The 24357-nt window shown below is 39.1% G+C and overlaps 1 protein-coding gene across 8 annotated transcripts in view; it reads right to left on the reverse strand.

Annotated features, from left to right (window-relative positions):
• Positions 1–24357, reverse strand: part of BLNK (B cell linker) — a 964832-nt gene that overhangs the window by 68925 nt on the left and 871550 nt on the right. For all 8 annotated transcript variants that reach the window (XM_044056709.1, XM_044056708.1, XM_044056707.1 and 5 more), the window contains 2 exons: positions 18948–19027; positions 1483–1566 (listed from right to left, as the gene is read on the reverse strand). In XM_044056709.1, coding sequence (XP_043912644.1) covers positions 1483–1566; positions 18948–19027 — 164 coding nt within the window. The remainder of the gene's footprint in view (positions 1–1482; positions 1567–18947; positions 19028–24357) is intronic.

Genomic DNA, 24357 nt, shown 5'->3' on the forward strand with positions numbered 1-24357 from the left:
TATATATATATATATATATATATATATAGGTATCTGGCAGTGTGTAAAGCATATATGAGTGTGTGTGTGCGCACATGTGTGTGTGTCTGTGTGTCTGTGTATGTGTTTAGGTAGGGTGTGATATGATACATGGGCCTCTATGGAGAAAACTACTACCAAAGTTTGATTGCACTGGTGTTAGCTACAGTGTAACTCAGAGACATGCTAATGAGCCAATAATGAAGTTTTTCTCACTGCAAGTATAGCTGTCTCTAAATCACATTTCTTGCATATTTTGTGACATAGGCCAAGGTTTACCATAGAGAAAGAAATTAACTCACTGACGGAAGCAGAGGTATAGAAACTGGGGACTTAATATCTTTCACAAAATGGTTCACCTAGTTGATTATGTATTTATTTATGTTATTGTACATAATGGCCACAGTTGCTCCCAACTCTGGCTGTCACATGTCTGGTGATGTTCTTATATTCACTTAAATTCTATTTAACCCTGAGATGCAGACACGCACATCAGCATGTTTGCCTGCAGACTTAATATTGCAGCCCCACTCTTATCACCCTGCTTTCTGTTAGGAAATTATCCAGCAAAGGCAGGTCTATTTCTTCTTCAAAGATAACTGAGGAGACTTTTTATCACTAAAGCCCATCCTGCCAAGTTGCCTGTCTGACACCTGGGCTACTAACTGAATCCACATCACCAGTAGTATCACAGATGACACCTGGGCCACTAACTGAACCCACTTCACCAGTAGTATCACACATGACACCTGGGCCACTAACTGAACCCACGTCACCAGTAGTATCACAGATGATACCTGGGCCACTAACTGAACCCATGTCACCAGTAGTATCATAGATGACACCTGGGCCACTAATTGAACCCAAGTCACCAGTAGTATCACAGATGGAAGCACACTCACTGACACTAGGTTGACATTTTCAGTTAACTGATTTTAAATGCACACCTGCATATCTCATTTTTCTTCATCAGATCAGACATGAATATATTTTTGTTGTTACCATCCTGGAAATGATTCTACTAGGTTTCTGCAGTAGCTTTTGTTAAACTGCAGCAGAACAATATCAGAACCACATATTTAAATATTTTATTTTGGATGTTCTAATTGAAGATTAGTTAAGTACTAACATATCTTTTCCAATACCTTTTAGTATTGTGTACCTTTTTATTAATTTCCTTTGACTTGCTTTATTTTTGTTTACTTATTTGTTTGCATGCTTGTTTCCTCATTTGTTTGTTTATGTATTCATTCATTCATTCATTCATTCATTCATATTTTGCAGAAATCACTCACCAGTAGTAGCACCTAGGTACATCTGCTTATGTAAGAACTGGTCAGGGTCTTTAACCTGTTTTTTTTTTTCATAACTAAATTTTCTTTGCATCTAGGCTGTACTTCAGGCATGTTGCCTTATTTATATAAATGATAAACCACATGAAGGCGAAGATGTGTTTCTGCTTACCTTGCTGGATTTGTTTAAGGCATCCTCAGCTACTTTTCTCGAACAAGAGCTTGCATACCATACTTTTCTGTAAACACCAGAGTCCTAAAAGATGAAAAGTAAAGCTGTTTTTATTAGCATCCTACAGAATGTCAGATTTACAGATCAGCATAAGCATTCATAATTAATTTTTTCAACTGTTTCAATTTGATAGTGAATAAAATATCAGTTTCAGAGTTCTACAGAAAAAAGTAGAGTAAATCTTAGCACTCTTTTTGAGTAATTTTTCTCCCCTGTTATCTGTCAATCAATCTCCTCTGTTGCTGCCAGTAGGCTTTCTTACAGGTAGCCATCATGGGTTTTGTGGTTATGTTCCTAACTATTTGCTTACTGCTGATGTGAGCACCCACATCACTGCAGGGTTGTTCTATGCCCTCCACTGATATGTGCGTTTGCCCACATATATGCCTGTGAGGGATATGATCATATGATCACTGACTTGGACCCCTATCCCTCTTGTTACTATTACTGTACAAGCCACCTCTTGCACAGGAGAAGTTTGGCTGAACGGGATAACTGTTTATCATCACTCACTCTCACACTCCTCTGCCAGGTTCTTCCAGTGCTTGAGTTCCTAGTCAAGTTCAGGTCATAGGGGATGTAGTCAGGGCTTCGTTCCTGTATGCCATAGAGCTAGATGGACATCTGCACCTCTATGAACTATAGAACTGATTTCAGCAAACAGTGAGACATGCTGGAACATATTTAACAAATATAATTACATGACTATGGGCATTACTAGCCTGAATGACAATAGTTGACTGTTATGCAGGAATTTACTATTTGTAACTAAAATGTGACAGAAATATACACAAATATGTGTCACCAAAGAGATGAATGAGTTGTACTTGTCAACTCTCAAACAAGAAAGATAATTCCTAAAATAGCCTGCCTATATGTACTTCTCCATTGTGAATTGTGCAGGATATGCATGGTGCAGCTCGAGAAATCCAAGAGTATGTGGATGCTCTGAGAATACAACTAATTAATTTCTAAACAGAACAGCTGCTTCTTATTCACTGATATAAAGTGAGAACAAACTTGTTTCTCAGAGTGGTTGTTCCAACATCTGCTCATTGCAGAGTTCATGGGTTACTCCTTAATTTCGTGTCATTACATTTACTCCACACCTCATTTCCATGCTACAAGCAGGAAGTGCCCAAATGTCAGACCTCAAGCAGCAGCATAAGTAGCTGACAGAGTTTCAACGCATTAGAAGTATGCTACAACATGTAAATCTCATGCAATAATTGGAAGAGGTACTTTAATAAAATTGCTACTGAAAATTGCCATTGTGGCATCTCTCCTAAAGAGTAGAGACAAAAGAATATCAATCAAATACTTATCTATATACTTAGTCCTATGCATGCAAAGCTAATAAATGCAATTTGTGGATTAGAATGAGATGACTTTTATTGTAATAGGATTAATCAACCATCTTTAGCCGTATCTCTGTTTTGCATATAAGTGACCATTTTGTTGAGAATGAAGAAGTTTTGCAGTATTTTTTCAGTGTAAGGAAATTTTTCCATACACTTAAGGTTGCAATATATTTAGAGAAGTGGGGCTGTGGAAAGGGCAGGTCACTTGTTTTCTACGTTTTCTCTGAAAATGGGTACTTTTATTGTCGACCTTATTTTTGTGATCTTTCCTATTGTAAACTAAGTCAGTTCAATGAGTTACTATGAATCCTTCACAGACTACCTAAAAAATCAGAAGCCACTATCCAATACAGAGCAATAATTCTTCTGCTGATACAAAGCTAAAGCAGCTGTTGCAGCTGTCATTCTGTCAGTCCCAGGAGAAAAAACAATAAGCAAACCAATTCAAACCACTGAAACACCCCATATGTTAGGGCTCCAAGAAGGGTACGCTGTTCCTTTACTCAGTAATTTAAAGTCAGTATGTTAAAAACTGTTATACAATATTAAAACTGTTGTAAAAGCTTTCATTCATAACTCATTACATGAGCTTCTTTAGACAATTAAAACTAGGCAATAATTAATTTTAAATAACCCACTGTTTCCATCATATGATTCAACGTTATGCTTCATTTCCCCCACATGCCAATACTAAGCAACAGTTCAGTCTCAAAAAACTTAAACCTATCATAATGTAATCTCCTCTTAAAATTAATTTCGATTACATCCTACTATACAAAACAAAAAAGAAAATAATTAATTTACCATATATATTTTTTAAAAACTTAAATACTGTTACGGGTGTTGTGACGCCTGTGCACTGACCCAGTAATCAAGGAGCCTCAATCCTCACCACTAGCACTAGTGAGGGGTGTCCACATTGAAAGGGATATCAAACACACACACAGTAAAGTACAATTTCCCTTAAGAGCACACACAGATCACAGTCAGTCTGGGGCTGGTTTCTTCCCAGATCCCCAATAAGACTCCCCACTGGCACAGCTATAGAGTGGAGTCCTTAGCCAGGGTTCCAAGCCAAGTCATACCAGCACCCCCTCTGTCCAACCAGTGCTTCGTGTCCCTGCCCAAGTAGCTGCTGACACACACACATACACACTTTGACATATGATTTATATACAACCACACAGACACTCCTGGGGATGGCTGGCACAGGTTCACTAGCTATGCCCCCTTCTGTCCAGGCTAGAAGGTAGTAATCGACTGCCACCAGAACCCCTACTTATCAGCTACCAATAAGGCCCTTCCCAAAGGGTGTCCAATTTTACTGTGCAATATTATTACCCAATTAGTAAGTGTAACCAGAACTTTTAAGGCTTATTTGACTGGCTTTGTACAGTATCACTATATACATGAAATGTACTCTAGAGCTTAAATTATCTCTACATAAAACAGCCATAGTTGAAAAGTTTAAAACATTTAATAGTAAATAATAAAAACACAAGACAAATCTCCTCAATTCAACACAGTACTAGTCAAGAGTTCAGAGTTCACAGGAAAATGCTTAAAATAATACAGTAAAAATAGTCTGACATAAATATAGAAAACAGCTAGACTAAACTTACTGTTTTCTATCTATTTCTAAGAGAGACACTAAAGTCGAAGATCCTACTTACATACAGAGCAAGCAAGTGCTGGTGAGTGAATGCTCTTCAGACAAAATCCAAAATGCTCTCTCTTTCTCTCTCAGATCTCTTAAATTGGTAATACATCACTGCTGACTCATTTTAGATTATATCATTATTCCCTAGTTCCCAGGCTTACAGAAACTCAGAGTTTACCAAATCTTTGATCTTGTAGCTGCCAGGAATCCACAGCAATAAAAGACATTATACATGTAAAATCTAGCAATTAACTCTGGTCTCAAAACAGTAGAAGGAAATCCTTAGTCCAGACATTCTGTCTCTTTGAGATCAGTCATAAAATGCTTTACTTTATCAGCTTTCTTCCAGCAGACTGCACTGTGGTTGCATTTTTGAAGTTCAATATTTAACACAATTTTCTTTACATTTGTGAAACAGCCTGTGGAATTTATTAATATTTACAATGACATAGAATATTATCCAAAATTATATCTTGCTGGGCTGGCAGCCTTTCAGTTTTTCACATTTCTTCCCCACCTGAGAACTCAAGCTAGTTTTTCAAGTGACCCTTGAAAAATGTTGCTTGAGAGGGTTAGGTCTATCTGAGTATACCTTTCCCCATTCCCTGTCTTGAGAGCCCATCTGCATTGGCATTGCTAATCCCACTGCAGTGCTGCACTGACATATAAACTTAAAACCTTGGAATCCATCTTAACAACTTGGCATTTTGCTGGCTGGCTCGGTGTAACTATGTTAGGGGATTGTGATCTGTAACTACAGTGAATTTTCTTCCATAGAGATAAGGCTGAAGTTTATGCAGTGCCCACGCTATGGCTAGACATTCCTTTTCTACAGCTGCATAGCATTCCTCCCTGGGTTACAGCCTATGACTGAGATAAACCACTGGGTGCACTTCTTCCTCTGAAGAAATTTGGCTAAGTACAGCCCCCACCCTATGGTTCAAAGCATCCACCTGCACAACAAATTCTTTGCTGTAATCTGGACTGGCTAACACAGGGGTCCCCCCAAAGCTTCTGTAAGCTTCTGGACTGCCTGCTTACATGCTGTGGTCCACACTACCTTATCTGGCCTGTTTTGCCTTGTCAGGTCTGTGAGGGGAGCAGCTATGGTACTATAATTGGGGACAAACTTCTTGTAGTACCCTACTGTCCCTAAGAATGCCCTCACCTGCTTTTCATTTACAGGTGCAGGCCGTGCCTGAATGGGTTCCACTTTGGAAGGTTCTGGCCTGATCTTACCACTCCCCACTCTGTGTCCCAGGTAGGAGACCTCTGTCATGCACACCAGACTTTTGCTCGGCTTAATGGTCAACCCTGCCCTCTGTAGTCTGCTTAGCACCTTCCTGACATGTTGAAGGTGCTCTTGCCAGGAATGGCTGTAGATGGCAATATCATCTAACTAAGGGCAAATCCTCCTGCTCCTGCTAGGATATGATCTACCAGCCTCTGGAAAGTCACTGGGGCATTTTTCATCCCAATGGGCATCTTTATGAACTCACACAAGCCAAAAGAAGTCACAAAGGCTGACCTCTCTCTAGCACTGGGAGTTAAGGGCACCTGCCAGTAACCCTTGGTAAGATCAATGGTTGTACTATACTTAACCTCATCCAGCTGGTCTAGGGCCTCATCTGTCCTAGGCATGAGGTAAGCATCTGATTTTGTGTGACTATTTAATTTCCCATAGTCCACATAGAACCTGGTGCTGCCATCCTTCTTTGGCACCAGCTCCACTGGGGAGGCCCAGGGACTGTTGGACTCTTGTATTACCCCTAGTTCCAACATCTCATGTATCTCCTCACTCGTAGTCTGTTTGACTCTGTCAAGCACCCTATAAGGGGCCTGCATAATAGGCCTTTGGGGTCCTGTATCCACCTGGTGCTGCACCAGGTGGGTGGACCCTGGTTTCCCAGTGAACATGTCCCCAAACTCCTGTAACACTGCTCAGATTTCTTGAACCTGGGTTGGAGATAGCTGCTGGGACACTGCTACCCCTTCCACTGAGGTGTCAGTCAGAGCCTCACTGAGAAGATCAGTCACCAAATCTCCCTCAGAGTCCTCCAGCAATCCACTGCAAATACTCAGCACAAGGGCCTCCCTATCATGGTAAGGTTTCATTATGTTAACATGGTACAGTTTATGCTCTTGCCTGGCAGTTATACAATGTAGTTAACATCATTTACCTTGCTTAGAACCTTGTAGGGTCCCTCCCAGGCTGCTTGCAGCTTGTTGTGTCTGACAGGAATGAGAACCATTACCTGCTGTCCTACAGCATACTTTCTAGCTCGAGCATTCCTGTCATACCTGACCTTTTTCTGCCATTGGGCTTCTGCCAGGTTCTCCTGGGCCAAGCCCATGAGTTTCCTGTGCCTTGTTCTGAGGTTTAGGACATATGAAACAACAGATTCCTTGTGAGATTCACACTCACCTTCCCATACATCATGAATTAAATGTAGAAGTCCCCTCACCCTACGCCCGTACAGCAACTCAAAGGGTTAAAAATCTGTGGATTTCTGGGGAATCTCTCTGTAATCAAACAACAGATGGGGCAAATATTTGTCCCACTCCCTCTTAAACTGGTATGCAAATGACTGTAGCATGGACTTGATTGTAGAGTTTAACCTCTCAACAAGACCATTAGTCTGGGGATGGTAAGGGGTGGTCTTTAGGTGTTTTACCCCACAGTACTTCCACAGACAAGCCAGCAGATCTGACATGAAATTGGCACCTCTGTCACTCAGTATTTCTTTTGGGAAACCTACCCTGCTGAAAATCTGTAACAAAGCATTAGCCACCTTTTCTACCTCAATGGAGGACAAAGCCACTGCCTCAGGGTATCTTGTAGCATAATCTATTACCACTAGGATATACTTTTTCCCTGTAGACCTTGGGGTAATCAGAAGCCACACCCTATCCATAGCTGCTTTCTGAAATGGCTCCTCAATCACAGGCAAAGGCATCAAAGGAGCTTTCACCTCATCAACTGCCTTGCCTACCTTTTGGCACTGCTCACAGGTCCTGCTGTACCCTGTTACATCTCTGGAAATTCCAGACCAATAGAAGTTCTGCATAATATGTCTCTTTGTACTATTTCCATATGACCTGCTAAGGGAATATCATGGGCTATGGCTAGAAGCGCCAGATGGTAAGCTCTAGGCACTACTAACTACTGTATTCTCTCACCTTCTAGCCCTCCCTCAGGGGTCCACTTTCTATACAGTAACCCTTTGTCCCAGTATACATATTCCCCCTTCCCTTGATAATCAGGTGCCTCACTAGCTACCTGCCTCAGGCCTAGCAATATAGGGTCTGAGAGCTGAGCCTGTCTCAACTCTCTCTTTGTAAACCCTCCCAGCTCCTCTTCCACAGGAAGTCTGGCATCATCTGGCAGCGATGCCTCGCTGTCAGCCTGGGCACTACTACTCACCTCTACCTTTGCAGTCACTCTGTTCAAGGGAACATCAGTACCCACAAGTAGCTGTGACTCACCTTCAGTCTCACTGCTACAGAGTAGCTCCCTCCCTGAAGTAACCACCTCACCAGTCCTGGCTGCTACCAGACCCAGATGCATGTCTCTAAGCCAGAATGCATGTAACTGCATAAACACATGGTACTGCCTTATCAAAATCCTTCCCTATCAGGAGATCTGCAGGATGGTAGTTTGGTACCCCTGTTGTCTCAAGACTGTACTGTTGGCATTTTGAACTTCCCCCATACTTGCTCCCTCACCTTTTGTTCCCCACCTTGCCTCTGTGGACATCTATATGCCACATGGTCCCACTAGTTGTATTCAAAATATTTAACCTGAGGCCCTGGACATGTTCCTGGGCTAGTGTCTTCCCCTGCTACTAGCAGATTCTGTTGATGCAGTCTGGTTTGCCCACCATGGGTCTCTTTAGACCCATGAGCAGCACTGGGTGTCCCTTTCCTGTGCAGTGATGCCCTACTTGCTAGGTATAGGTCTCCCTTCTTCCCCAATTCATCTGAAGTAGCACATTGTCTATCAGTTAACCAGATCCTCATGTCCTCAGGCAAAATGCTAAGGGCTTGTTCCCTCACCAAAATGTCTGTCAGCCCTTCACCCACCTATGAAAATAAGTGCTCAGGTCAGCAACATATTCATACACACTTTTATCTGCCTTGCGCCTATGCTCACAAAATTTTTTTCCTATAAGTTTCAGGTGTTAGCTTAAAAAATTCTAACAGACAATTCTTAATAGCAGTATAATTAAAAAAATCACGATCAGAAAGCTTAGACAACACAGCTACAGCTTTATCATGGAATAAGGGGATCAGGAACCATACCCAGAGCCTTTGGTCAACATCATACTGTTTACATACCCTCTCAAACATATGAATGAAACTATCAAAATTATCCCCCTCTGTAAACTGTGGAAGAAATTTACTGATGTTTTGTGCTTCTGGGGTCCGGTTACTCCCTTCTCCATTAGCTCCATGACTCTGGCGAAGAGTCAACATCTCCTTTTTGTGCTGCCTCTCATTCTCCTGAGCTTCCTGGCATAGCAGTTTCTCATTCTCCTCAGCCTGTAGACATCTCAGTCTCTCTGCTACTTCTGTTTCCAAATGCCTGGCCTCCAACTCAAGTCTCTTTAGCTCCAGATGGATTCTTAAGTCCTCTGCAGAAAGGTTGAGGTACCCATTCTCTGATTGTTGTACAGCTCCACGGCCAGTCTGATCATCTTCCTGATTGCTGTTTTTTGCTGCAGCTGTGACCAAAGCTGCATTCATGTCTACCTTAGTCAGCTTTCTATGCACCACTCCTTTAGCCTGGCACATCTCAGCTAACTGGCTCCTTGTCAGCTTGCCATACTCCTCTGATGACATGCTTGCCTGCTCTCCCTGACTAACTAAGCTAACAAAAGAAATAAAATAATTGTGATCTGAACTCTGAATATTCACTGCGTAGCTGATTTAGAGTACAAAAACACCTTCAGTGACCACTGTACACAAGCTACAGGAATTCACTATCCACACCACTAGAAGCCAATTGCAAAGCAATTAATATGTGGTGTGAATATCCCACCAGTGCCAACCAATTAATATGTGGTGTGGATATCCCACCACTGCCAACCAGTTAATATGTGATGTCCATGCACTGACTCGATAATCAAGGACTCTCAATTCTCACCACTAGCACCACTGAGGAGTGTCTACATTGGGAGGGATATCAAATAGACACACACAGTAAAGTACAGTTTCCCTTAAGAGCTCACAGAGATCACAGTCAGCCTGGGGCTGGTTTCTCCCTTTCTCTCCAGATCCCCATTAAGACTCCCCACTGGCACAGCTATAGAGTGGAGTCTTTAGCCAGGGTTCCAAGCCAAGTCCTCCCAGCACTCCCTCTGTCTGACCAGTGGATCGTGTCCCTGCCCGAGTAGCTGACACAAATACACACACACACACTTTCAGATATGATTTATATACAACCACACAGACATGCCTGGGGGAGGCTGGCACAGGTTCACTAGCTGTGCCCCTTCTGTCCAGGCTAGAAGGTAGTAATCCACTGCTACCAGAACTCCTATTTATCAGCTACCAATAAGGCCCTTCCCAAAGGATGTCCAATTTTACTGGGCAATATTATTATCCAATTAGTAAGTGTGACCAGAATTTTTAAGGGTTATTGGAGTAGCTTTGTAAAGTATGATATACATGCAATGTACTCTAGAGGTTAAATTATCTATACACAAAACAGCCACACTTGAAAGGTTTAAAAATATTTAATAATAAATAATAAAAACACAAGACAAATCTCCTCAATTCAACACAGTGCTAGTCAAGAGTTCAGGGATCACAGACAATACTTAAAATAATATTGTAGAATAGTCTGACATAAATATATAAAACAGCTAGACTAAACTTACTATTTTGTATCTATTTCTAAGAGAAACATTAAATTCTAAGATCCTACTTACATACAGAGCAAGCAAGTGCTGGTGAGTGGATGTTCTTCAGACAAAATCCAAAATGCTCTCTCTTTCTCTCTGAGATCTCTTAAATTGGTAATACATCACTGCTGACTCATTTTAGATTACATCATTCTTCTCTGGTTCCCAGGCTAACAGAAACTCAGAGTTTAACATATCTTTGATCTGCCAGGAACCCACAGCAATAAAATACATTATACATGTAAAATCTAGCAATTAACTCTGGTCTCAGAACTTCTTCTTCTTTCAGCTTTTCCCGATTAGGGGTCGCCACAGCGGATGACCTGTCCGCCTATGACTGGCAGTAGAGTTTTATGGTGTTGAGTTGCCAGCCCAATGCCCAACCTTCCACAGAAGGCACACACATGCATGCACTCACACCTAGGGCCAATTTAGAGTGTCTAATCCACCTACAGCATGTCTTTGGGATGTGGGAGGAAACCGGAGCACCCAGAGGAAACCCATGCAACCACAGGGAGGACATGCAGACTCCACACAGAAGGCACCCCAGCCAAGGATCGAACAGGAGAATAACTCTGGTCTCAAAACAACAGAAGGAATTCCTTAGTCCAGACATTCTGTCTCCGAGTGTTGAGATCAAACAGTCATAAAATGCTTTACTTTATCAACTTTTTTCCAGCAGAGTGCACTGTGGTTCAATTTTTGAAGTTCAACATTAACACAATTTTCTTTACATTTGTGAAACAGCTTGTGGATTTTATTAATATTTACAATGACATAGAATTATCTACAAAATTCTATCTAGCTGGGTTTTTCACAGGTGTTAATAAATACCAGTTAATACCTGTATATATTTTCTGCACAGTAAAAGGAGCTCATTGCAATCCATTTATACTATAAATAAATTAGAAACATTCTGAAATTAAAGCACATGTTTAAAATAAAAGGAATATTGAAATACATACTAAAAAAATTATTATTCATCGTACTGTTATTAAAATGTTCATTTCATACTTACCTGGCTAAAGCTTTAATTTTAAGAATACTGTTAATCGAACAATATTCATTTAAGCCAGACCAGTTATAGACATTAAGTACAAATTGCCAAATCAATATTTTTCTGAATAAAGCATCCACAGTCCTCCCCTATTATCATAATTCACTGCTTCAATCACCATGTACTTAAAAGAATGCCCTTGATTACCTAATGCATTTTTTGCCAAGGCATTATGGGGGTTGCTTTTTTAATACTGTATTCATGCTCATATATCTGCTCCCTCATTCTACACTCATTCTTGCCCACATAAAAACAAGGGCAAGCCTGACATAAAGAGATATACACAACACCCTTCATATTACAATCATTTACTCCTTTCAGTTTATATTGAAATCTCCTTATAACAAAATAACCCACCACATTAATAAACCTACAATAGGAATAAAACCCACATTGTTTCATATGGGGTAGTCTTACCCTTTGTTCCACCTCTGATTTCTCCAAAATATTTTTAAGTTCAAACCTTTCTTAAAGGCGATGTTTGATTTATTACCAATCCTATCCCTAACTGACCCATTTTCATCCAATATTACCCAATTTTTGCAAAATATCCATCTAAACCATTTGTGGTTATTCTGCTAGGTCTTGTGTTCATTTGTTTAGTAAGCAGCCTGGGATGTTATTTGGTCCCAAAGAGGCCATGTGTTTGGCTTTGGAGAGTGCAGATACAACCTGATCTTTGGAGATACTAGGTAGATGAATGGTATGTTTTGGTATTTGGCTGGTGGGGACAGGGGTATGAAGTTTGTGCCAAATCTGTCAGCTAGTAGTTTGGCAATTTCCTAAGGTTCAGTTTGAGAGGTGCAGTCCACTATACGTTTGGCACATAGTTGGGCATTCCCTTCTAAATTTTGGATCTAGGTAAAGAATGCTTTATGATTATCCTTAGCTAAGGGTGCCAATTTAGCTTTGAAACTAGCTTTAGAGGACTTTACAAGACATTTCATTTGCTTGTTCAAGGTGTGGAGAATATTCTTCTTCTGCTGAGTAAGTTCCCTCTTGTTTGTAGACATCAGTTTCTTCCTTTTGTTGTATAAACTATTTATCCTTGAGGTCCACCAGGGTGGCTGTTTTTTTCTGGGAGGACCTGTTTTTTTATTCAGCCATCTACAGCCAAGTCTATACAGTTGTTTAGTTGGTTATACAGGGCATTTGTGTATTCCTCTGCATAAGAGCCATTGTTGGCTGTGTTAGCAGGGGGTTTGAAACTTTCATACTATTACCTAGTAGGCTGTAGTTTGCTTTGGAGAGATTTTTCAGTTTATTTGCTCCTGTGGGGATGTCAGATCTGATTGTTACTTCAAACGAGGCAGATATATGGTCTGACCTTACCAGGGAGGGCAACACACAGGGGGTAGTGCAGTAACCACCCATGTTGGGAGTGCTATGTCTAGGACATTTGAGCTCCTTATGGGGGTACAGACTAGCTGTTCCAGGAAATCTGTATTGACAAAGTCCAGGAATCTCAGGGCAAGCATGTTGGTGCTCATTTATGTCACCCAATTGATGGAAGGATAGTTGAACTCTCCCATGACCAAAGTGTTTGGCTGTATAGTGAGTGACTCTAGTAAGTGCAGGTAGGCAGTGTGCTTCTCATGGTTCAATAAGGGGGTTCCTGTAGCTAGCAGTGATGTGGTAGGGTGTTTTACCTGGAGTAGCTCAAGAGAGTCATACTATTTAAAAAGTCTCGAGGTGTATTTGGCTTTAATGAAGAGGGATACACCTCCACCTTTGGTTCTTTCACACTCATTTTGGAGTCTGAATGTGTGGAAGGCATTATAGCCTTGCATGGCTGAGGTGCTCTCTGCAGCCTTGAACCAAGTCTCAGTGACTGCACAGACATCAGCATCTTCCAAGGTGAGGAGCGCTTTTATGGGGTGCAGTTTAATGTTTAGACTCCTGGCATTAAGCATCATAACCCTGAGTTTGTCTTGAATGGATTTGTTTACATCGGAAATTTTGCTGTTTTGACTTTGCCAAAAAAGGCACTATGGAGGAGGCAAACACCGTTGCCAGTATCTGAAAGCCTAGAGGAGTAAAGACCATCTCTGACAAAGCAGTGTGGTTTGTCAACCATGTCTTCCAAGGCTGACAGATACTGGATCCCCCTGGATTGACACCAGAAACTAAGCCAGTTGTTGAAGTCAGTCATTTTTTGTCTATATTGTAGCATCATCCTGGGTGAAAGTAGAATGCAGCTTAGGGCCAGGGACATACCTGCCTGGGACATGTAATCTGAGAGTTCGGTCATGTCTCTCTTTATGTAGTCCAGAGAGGTACATCTCAGGTCATTCACCCCAACATGTATTATGACAGAGTCATAACGGTAATTTTTGTTGAGTGACTTGAGTGTGTGTGATTTGATGGATCCTGGCACCTGACAGGCAGCTGACTGTGACTTCTTATCCGGCTGGTGAGGGGGACATCTGTGTGTCTTACTATGGAGCCATCTATGATTAGGACATTTGTTTTTATATTATGGGCTTGTTTGCTGAGACTCTGGTGTTTGTGTGTGTTGTTATGTGTAGTGGATTCTATTTATTTTGCAGTGTGTGTGCAAGTGGTTTGCATTTGGGAGGTCTCTGATCTTTTGGTAGGCTTCTACTGAGTACAAGTGATGACAGTGTTGAAAAATATTAGATCTGATATAGATGTAGTACCTGATGGACTAAGGGGGGCATTTTCTGAAGTACATATCCCTGGTCTTAATTCCTTCATTGACATATTCATTCCAGCAATGTTTATGTACAGAACATGTACCAGATGCTTGGAAGAAAGTAAGTGCTGTGCTTGTCCGATAAGGGGGCAATAGTAGTTTGTCAACTAACTACAGGCCATTAAATTCAACAAGTGTCATTGGGAAGTCCTTTGAAAGGATGATACTGAACAAGATACCATCATCCTTTAGATGATGTCAGCCCGCTGCAGAAGTGAGTGAAGGTTTTGCACAGTCCAGCCATTGCAATCTGCATCTACAGTGTATTGTCAAGGCACACACTGGGAACAGGGTTTAAAGGAGACCCCCCCCCCCAGCAGCAGTATGACACTGCCAGGATGCCTCAATATCCTCACCAGCCCTGAGTATGGGTTGGAGTAAGTCTAAGGCTGGATAGGAGAGCCTGGTAGACCTGAATGAGGAGCGTCACATGTGGCAGTCAGTAGTCAGCTGCAGGTGCAGGGAGAGCAAAAAGTTCTGTCTGATAATTAGTATTTAAACTATTTAAGGACATTAGGGAAAAATCCACAATTATTGAGCTGGGTTAGTGAAAGGCCATGATTAACTGCTTTGAGTACTCTTTCTAAGTCTAAAAAGATATCTCCTGTCAGTAGCCCAATCTCCATGTTAATATATACTTGAGAGGTTAGCAATAGAATGGCAGTTGGTGATAAAGAATTATTTCTAGAATTTTAGCCAAAGATAGCAGTATGCCTGCAGTCTGGTGGAGATTTGGAATGTGTTACTTTAGGCAAAGGGATAAAGAAAAAAAATCTAAGAGGTAAAAGTCCAGTTTTTAGGAATAAATTAAAATATGACCCAAAGTATTTCTGAGTGTAGGCAATGACAATGGGAATTTAGATGTATAATCAATAGCTTCAAGAAGGGCTTGTCTGTTTAAAAATGTTTATAATATTTATTTATTTTACATTTGTGTATTGGGGAAAGTCCGACTGGACAAAATGTCCTTTTTCAGCGGAGGCCTGGGGAAGAAAAGTTCCACATTTATAAATAGCCATAAGATACATATACAACATACATATACAAATACTGATTCATTCTCAGATACAAGTATGAAATATGTTGGAGCTTTTCTCTTCAAGACACCTTTGAAAATAGTTTTTTGACTAAATCCAGTCAGACAAACTGGTAAACAAAAGCAAAATAAAAAGAAAAATGTGTATCTTCTAGAAAAATGATTTAAAGTAGAATGGAGGCTTATTAAGTATTTTAAGAAGTGTAGGTGAAAGCAGGAGTGTATTGTGGCTAATGCAGTATGCATTAGATAGTGTGAATGGTTTGACAAGTTAACTTTTATAGCTTCAGTGTTGCCAGAAGATAGGGTAGAGACTAGTTTAAATTTAGGGAAGATTCTTTAGGTGCTAATGGGTATTATGGTGTTCCAGAATTTTTTAGACTGGCAAGTTGAATAGCTTGTAAATCTTGTTGTATATTGATTTTGCTGTACTAGTTGCTATATTATTTCCAGTTATGGCATATTTCTTGAGGACTTCATAGTGTTGCGGTTTAGTAGAATTCTGGATGTCTTTTTTCCTATTATTTTCAAGCCACATTCCTAGACCTAATTAAAATCCTTAAATTAGCTATTGTCCAGGGTTATCCAGGGCACGTGGTTAGCCTTAGCTGTTGTTTTTTTAAAGAGATTATTCTATTATGAAAGGGAGAAAGCAGGTCTGGAAAAATATATCAGAATATAGGCATACAGAAAGAAATAGGGAGGTCCTAAATGAAAGGCCAGCACTGACAGAGTTTTTAATAGAATCTAGAATACACCATGCAGTTAAAAGAGCAATAATTAGTAGAGCATATAAAATATTGCATGATAATTATAAAAGTCAATCAGCGGAGCTTAGAAAGGATTGGGAAGAGAGACTGGATAAGCAATTCACAAAGAGACAATGGGGGATATATATTTATATCTTCCAAATATGCAACAACATCTAGAAGATTTAGGATCTTTGCTTGGAAGTGTTTATGGAGGTACTTTTTATACTCCAAGTAGACTCCAAAGAATTTTTCCTCAGCTAGATAGCAACTGTTGGATGCATGATGGGGAAGAAAGAGGTAACTGGGAACATACTTTCTGGGAGTGTAATGAGTTGGCAGTTCCCTACAGACTGCTTTGTGAAAGATACTGAGTGAGCAAACTGGTGTAACTAAGTGAATGATCTTTTTGAGCTATGATACATAATCTAATTATGCTGGCTTCTAAAAAAGCAATTACTAGCAAATGGAAATAAGAGTCTAAGCCAACTTTACTAGAAGCAGTGACTACAGTAACAGAGATAAAGCAACTGGAATTGGGATATTTAGAAAAGGGAAGGAGCAAACTATGTAGGAAAAAATGGGAATTGTGGGAACATTATATGCAGTGGAAGAATGAGGTTTAAAAGAAGGCAGGGTATGAATGAGCTTTGTAATACTTAATTGATAATGACTAGATATATTATAAGTCATGTATAATGTTTGCAGCTACAGTTTTCTCACTGGGGTCCGTGATGCATAATATTTGCAACTAAAATTGTATTAATATAGTTTGTTTTTCATTTATACAAATGTAAGTTTGCCTGTGTCATACATGATAATTTAATAATGATGTTTTTATTTAAAAAAAAAAGAAAAAAGAAGTACAGTCAGTGCATTCAGAAAGTTATGTCCAGTTTATAAGCTCCAATTCATTCTCTAGTAAAGCAGTAAAGTATAAAAGCAGATGCCAAATAGGAGCGGTCCCAGCACAGAACCCTGGAGGACTCCTCTGATGATTGGTCTCTCGGTGGAGGTAACTTCCCCTATTTTGATTATCTGAGTCCTATGTATGAGGCAGATGGCAACTCAGACAAATAAATATATAAATAATATATGGATAAAACTATATTTAAGACTAGGATCACAGAATATATCTAAGATGTTCAGTGCAATTCCTCTTTAAATTTGGTGGTCAGCATTTTAATACAATTAATCAGTGGAATTTGAATGACTTAATTTGTATTATTTTATATGTTAGCCCTATAGATGTAGGTAGCAGAACAGAATATCAGTTGTTGAGAAGAATTTGTTTCTAATTTTTAATATACAGTAAGCCATTTGATACGAGTCAAGATCTGACATGGGTTATTTATTGTAAAATGTTGTCTCTTAAATGTTAATTATTTAAATATTTAATAATTTACTATGTTAATAAAATTCCTCCACACGACTAAGCAGCTGAAAAATAATTGCTTTATTGATAAAAGTAAGCACTTTCACATAACAGGTCTGAACGCTTCCTCAGACTTTAATAAAATCACTTTAAACAACTACTACTAATATAGAGGGTAGTCATTAAAGACAATCTATAGAATGTCTAGCTTAAGTACGACATCATCATTCTATGAAACCCCCCCCCCATCAAGTTGTTAACAATGCTGCAACTAGAAACTGAAAATTACTGAATGCCAAAGTCATCATGTTCCATGTCATAACATTCAAAACAGGAAAACACTCAACTAACTTGCAAAAAATATATATATCATTTACAGTTTTTGCTAAAAATGCACTCATACATAAATAACTATGTCCATTTATAACAAAACATCAAATTCTAAAATGAATAGTAACTACTCCAAACCATACATACTGTATAAAACATATGCAAGATAGTATATTTTATTTTATTTAACATTTGTTAACTGGGAAAGTCTGATTTGGAACAAAGCCAATTTTCAGTGGAGGCCCGGAGAGAAATGCTTCAGACGCATGTCTTTGTAATGTGGGAGGAAACCGGAGCACCCAGAGGAAACCCACATGAATGCAGGGAGGATATGCCGACTCCGCACAGAAGGCACTCCAGCCAAGAACTGAACCAGAGAACCTCTTGTTGTGAGGCAACAATGCTACCATTGCACCACTGCGCTGTCTCAAGTTCTTGGTTAAAGCTAAGTGAAAATATAGCTTCTCTGAGAGCTATATAACAAATTCAGTAAAGCCTCATATTATATAAGCATTAAACAAGGACTGGTGACATAGAATGCTCTGTAAATCCTGGCTTCCTAAACAAATATTGCTTAAGTAGCTCTAAATTTCTTCATGCTAGTGCACTTTAATGGCTCAATTTTCAGCTAAACAACAAACCTTAATCGTGTTTCATTTCATAAACAAACTTAAGGCCCAGTTGGTGTGATTTGCTATTTAATAAAGTGTTGCTGTATGCATTTATATTGCCTGAATCGGGGGTTCTGTTTGCTGCCCATAGAAAGTCACTGTTAATGGCAAAGTACCAGCTTCCTAAAGTAAGTTTTTTTGTACTCTGTGGTTTGTTGTTTTCATAGTCAAAGTTATATAGCTTTGTTCACTGTAGTCCATCACAAAATAGTAAAAAAAAAAAAATATATACACATATATTTCCAAAACACTCTCAAACAAATGTGAGTGATTTAAATATTATGCTGAAATGTATGTACTAAGCAAGTGTCTTGGCACACATGCAGAAGAAGCATTATATCTACTTGGCAAGTGGAAGAGAAATCTATATAGACACACACACACACACACACACACACACAAAAACACAAAAGGAAATAAGATGACATAATGTAAATGTAGACTATCGATCCTCCATTGCACTATTAAGTCATACAACATTCAGTGAACATCACTGACACGCAGAAATATAGAGGGATGAATTATAAAAATGTACGAATCTTACTTTTTCAGTACTTGATGTACTGGATGGAATATTGTTCCTTGGCAGGGTGGCTGCAGGTCGGCTTGGAACTTCTGGAGGTCCTACAGAGTAAAAGATACAGCCTTACTAAAACAGTTTGCATGCATCTGTACAAAGGGATTTTACAATAAAACATTTCTGGTAAAACAGTACTGTAGTTTACACAAGACAAGTTAAAGAAACTAGAAATGCCATGTCTTTATTAAAGCTATGAGGCTTAGAAATATGTTTCTCCTGTAATTTATTTAACTCGAATATCCTATTTAAGAAAGAACAATTATTGCCTTAGAATATTAAACCATAGTTGCATGTCCTCCATCTATAAAACTGGAGACATGTTTTTTTTTTTGTTTGTTTTTAATGCAAGACATTTTCTGCATACTTCTGAGATTTGTCAAGATAGTTAAATTATTGCTATATCATCCACAGCTCCCACATAAGTTATAATGACATTCTGTGCACACCTCAGAAGTTTGTAAGAAAAAAAATGAAACATTAATAACCTTAACATCAAAAGCCCCCCCCCCCATCCTTGTATACTTCAGAGCATGACTGATTTTAGTCTGGATGAGGCTGAGGGTAGAGGTAAATGCCAGACCTGTGTCAAAATCCACTTATACAGCCTGGCATGTGGAGGAAGGAGAATTTGCTGTTTTTGCTGTTGTTTTTTTTTGTTTGTTTACCAGAAGAGAGTTATATATGTGCTTAACAATACCTGTTCACAGATAAAAGCTGAGCACAAAGATAAACCCATACTGATATGGGAAGGGCACGCAGACCCCACACAGAAGAAGTGACGGCCAGAAACTCAACTAATACTATAAGATGGTAATGCTTATTCACTGTGCTGCTGTGTCAGTGGTCAGTTACTTCCATGTACATCATGTTCCTGCCAGACCACCAAAGATTGCCACTTATCATGTGCAATGCTGAAGCTTGTGATGGAAAATATTATGGTTAGCTTGTTACTTTTAAATATATTGCAACCCCAATACACATTTATAAGTCATAACAATACTACATTTACACTGATTTTTGCAAATGCATTGTTTGACAGTTCTCCTGCAGTGCCAAATCAGTGACTTTTTAACAATGATCAAACAACAGCGTGTGTAAGTCACTTTTATCTTCAGGTAACCTCTGTGGTCATCAATTACATTTACTTTACTGTGTGCACCTCATATGTCAGATTGTAGAAGATAAATAAAAACATAGATACACACATGCATGCATACAGAAATGATGGTGACAGTAATAAGGCATTCCACCTTACTTCACACAAATGCACATCACTCTTGCAAAGCCAGATCAGTGACTGCTTAAATTGAGCAAATGACATGAGGGCCAGTTACTTTCATCCACAGACACCTCCCACCACAATGCATCAGTTACAGCCACTTCTGTGTGCACTTCAGATGTGTCATCATCATCAATCCCCCCCCCCCTTTTCCACATGGGGTCAGGGTACTGCTCACATTTGTGAATGTCCCCTTTGTTCTTGAACACTGGCACTAGTATGTTTATTCACCAGTTATCTGGGACATACCTTTGGACTTCAAATGTCTGACTGCAAAAAAGGAAGGCCATATAATGAATTTTAATTTTGTTTCCTACAAGCAGTAGCCACACATTAAAATATTCCATGTTGCTTCACACAACTCACATTATTCCTGTACTGTTAGAATATTGAGCAAACATCAGTTATTCATTTCCCTCCACAGACAGCTCAAACCATTATTGCTAATTTATGTGTGTACATCTCATATGTCTGACTCTTTTAAAATAAAAAGAAAATCACTCTCTAAACTTTATCATGAAAGAATCAGAGAAAAAGACAAAATACTGGGGAAACAAAGACCCAAAATCAGGGACAGATTTTAAATATTGCTCTTGCATACTTGGAGATTTTGTAGAATAATAGGTTTGCACAGCATTCATTTTCAAAGGATAATAAGTCATAAACTCACATGTGTGTTATTATTTAGTGACTGCAACCCTCTGTGATTAACAAAACAACCCATAAAATTAGGGTGAACAAGCCTGAAATAAAAACAAACTCAGGAACATTCATTGCGCTTGACTTGCTTAAGAATCAGAGACAAAACATGTGGGGGAGGAAAGACCCAAAATCAGGGACAGTTTTTAAATATTACACTAATTCAGCTGAAAGTTATTAGAGCAGCAGGAGTTGCATTAACAAACATTTTCTGAATAATAAGAAATATGACATTCTAATGTCTGGCATTACTAACTGACTGTAATACTCATTCATTTACCAGAAAAATATATTTTTATGAGTGACAATACAAAAATACAAAGCAATATATGGCTGTTTTGCAATACCAGATACATTTGTCAGGAATGGGGACATTCTATGAAATCAGGGGCAATTGGCAGTGGACCCATTTGCAGGACAAACAGAGTCTTGCCAAGAGGTACTGTGATTGACTTACAAATGGATTCACTGGCCATATCTGGTTGCCTACAAAGATTAAAAAATAGCAAGGATTAAAAAGCTCCAAAAATTGATTGGCCAGGTACACTGTACTACATCTAGCTAATCAATTTATGGAGTATTTTACTCTTTGCCTTGACATCAAGGAGTAAAACATCAGCACCTCCCCCATAGTATGCTCTTTGGCTAGGGGCATCTTCCTGCCCTTTATTTATTTTTACTTCTTTACTTAAAAAAGAATGAATCAATAAAGGGCAGAAAGTTGCTCCTAGATGAGTGGTGACCTAGGTGGCCACATAGTTTGTCTATGTATAAAGCTAGCCATATGGCTTAATGGAATATGTATTGATTTTATATAGCAACTATTATTTCTTTTTAATGGTCATTTGAGTATTTTGTAAAGTTTTTACTTAGAGGTGTGTATTTGTGGAAAGGGGCATATTTTTGATTTTCACACATTTTTCTTTCATATTTAGGGACTTGCAGTTAGTGGCAATGGCTTGACAGAGTTAAGCTTATTGATTTTTTAGCTGAAAATTATTTTTAATTTATTTAATGTGCTTATACTTTGGCCTTTTTTAGTGGCTCCTACTTAGCTTAGAACTTGGTTGGATGGTAAGTTTCATAAAGGAATGGATTATGTGTCTGAACTTTGGAGGGATGTGTGTGTGTGTGTGTGTGTGTGTGTGTGTGTGTGTGTGTGTGTGTGTGTGTGTGTGTGTGTGTGTGTTAGGCACTGTCGCTGAGTTTTGATCCCAGGAGAGTGAGAATGTTTTTGCAACATATTATTCATAACAGGGATTGGCTTTGGAGCTGAAGATAATTGTCAGGTGACCCTGAATGGATATGCTTATCAGATGGCTTCTGAATGTTTAAGGTCTGTACCTGTGATGTTTCTCAGAGTGAGTTGATTGTGTACATATTTTGTGAATTTGTCTCATGCTGTTTCTATTCCATGACTGGAAGAAAACCATATGAAGAACAGGAAGAAAGACTGTGGACTCTAAGATACTAGAGAAGCTATAAATGGGTGCATATTTTAATGATCTCTGATAGGGGAGAGGTAACATTAGTTGGGCAGAATATGTTAAAAGAGCATCATAGACCACCTATTTGTATAGAAATTACAATGGCAGTTTTTTGTCATACTTTTCATAGAAAAAAAAAAAAACATGGAACAGTTTATTAAGGCAGTGATTAGATAAGCAATAACCCCCCCCCCCCCGATCACCAGTTTCAGATATTCTTCAAAATTCAAATTTATTAAAGTAGTGGAAAACATAAGCAGTATTACATTGTAACTATAACTGGAGGACGCTGGCAGTTTGAGAGTGTATGGAAACTGATTTTTTAAATAGATTCAAGATGACTGATCTAGAGATCATAGGACCACTGACATGATTATATTCTGTGAAACAAGGAAGTATTTAGTGATGGTAGATGGGACCAAAGTAGTCAGAATTATATTTTAAACAAATATATGAATGGTTTAACCAGTTCAATAGGGGGTAGAAAGTAAAGAGGTTGATTAGACTCAGTTTCCTGGACATAACTGCTGAGAAATATCCTGTCAGAATAATTTAGGATGACTACCCTGAACAATTTGTTGCACTAGGAAGACATTCATCTTTCTGGTAAGGAGCAAGTTTGGAACTTATTTCACAGTTCTTTAATAACCGATTTGTTTTTGCAGTAAACTCTTACCTACATGATCCTGTTGAGTCATTTAAGATTTAATTTTGTGAGTTAACCATGGAGAAGTCTGTGCTTTTTATTTGATTACATCAAAATAAATAACATTCTGTTAAATATGGAGAAGAAACATTGTTGAAGAATAGGATAACATCATCTAAGGGCACATTGTGCAGACAAGCCCACCTGATCTGTTTGAGTCCAGAGATAAAGAAAGAAGGATTACATAATTTAATAATTCCAGACAGTGTAATGATTTAATTTTCAGAATCTTCAATGGGACTAGCAGATGAAGATCAGGAAGAGATCACTGATGGATTCCAATGTGCTCTTGGCTGAAAATACATGATGGTCAAGAGGTAAGTACTTAGTCATGTATGCTCCTCTTAGAGGGATACTTTGTGAGTATGCTTGGTGAGTGTAAGCTAGTGAGGATGAATGTTTGAACAGTTGTCTCTGAGGAGGCATCAGTGATAAATGAGTTCTCCCTTGACTGTATTTGCTAGCCAGGAGAGGACATCATCATCAGTGTCAGGAGATTCAGGGGAAGTATAAATTCAGTTTATGTTTAAATGCTTTTCAGATTGAATGTTAATGGCAGAAGTACAGAGCTGATATGGGAGGAGTTTACAGAGTGTGAGAGATCATGATAACAGGGATTATGCATCCTTATGTGATTCATCCTTTCTTAGGATGGTGTATCTGGGGGCCAGAATTTCCATGTCTTTTATATTACAACAGGACCATGTCTCAGTGATGGCCAAAATGTCTATCTTCTACAGAGTAATACCAATGAAAATGTTCTAAACCAGCAGGATGAACCAATATAAAAAAATCTGTCTTCTACAGAAACAGTCACCTATGGAGAAAGTCTATGACTTACTGCAGATACTGTGGGGATTTGTACCAACGTTGACCTAGTGGTTATATTCAAATTGCATCCTTAGGTTTCATGATAATAGAATTTTGGGAGTGAGGGATCTGGGTTCGTCTGAATGTCCCAACACTTTAAGGTTGAAATATTAACATTTCAAGAGTATTTTGACAAAGATTATACTTATAGGACATAAAAAAAATGTTGCTGTAGTGAGAGACTCTGTACTTAAGGGATATGTAGAACTGGGTGAGGACATTTCCTAAGAGAGGGAAGCGAGATAACAAGTGGTTAGTGGTGCAGCTGTGTGTGTGTGCGTGTGTGTGTGTGTGTGTGTGGGGGGGGGAGATGTTCCTGTCTGCCGGTAGATG

Source organism: Protopterus annectens, chromosome 14.part0 (assembly GCF_019279795.1).
Source record: "Protopterus annectens isolate FY-2018-M chromosome 14.part0, PAN1.0, whole genome shotgun sequence".
Lineage (NCBI taxonomy): Eukaryota > Metazoa > Chordata > Ceratodontiformes > Protopteridae > Protopterus > Protopterus annectens.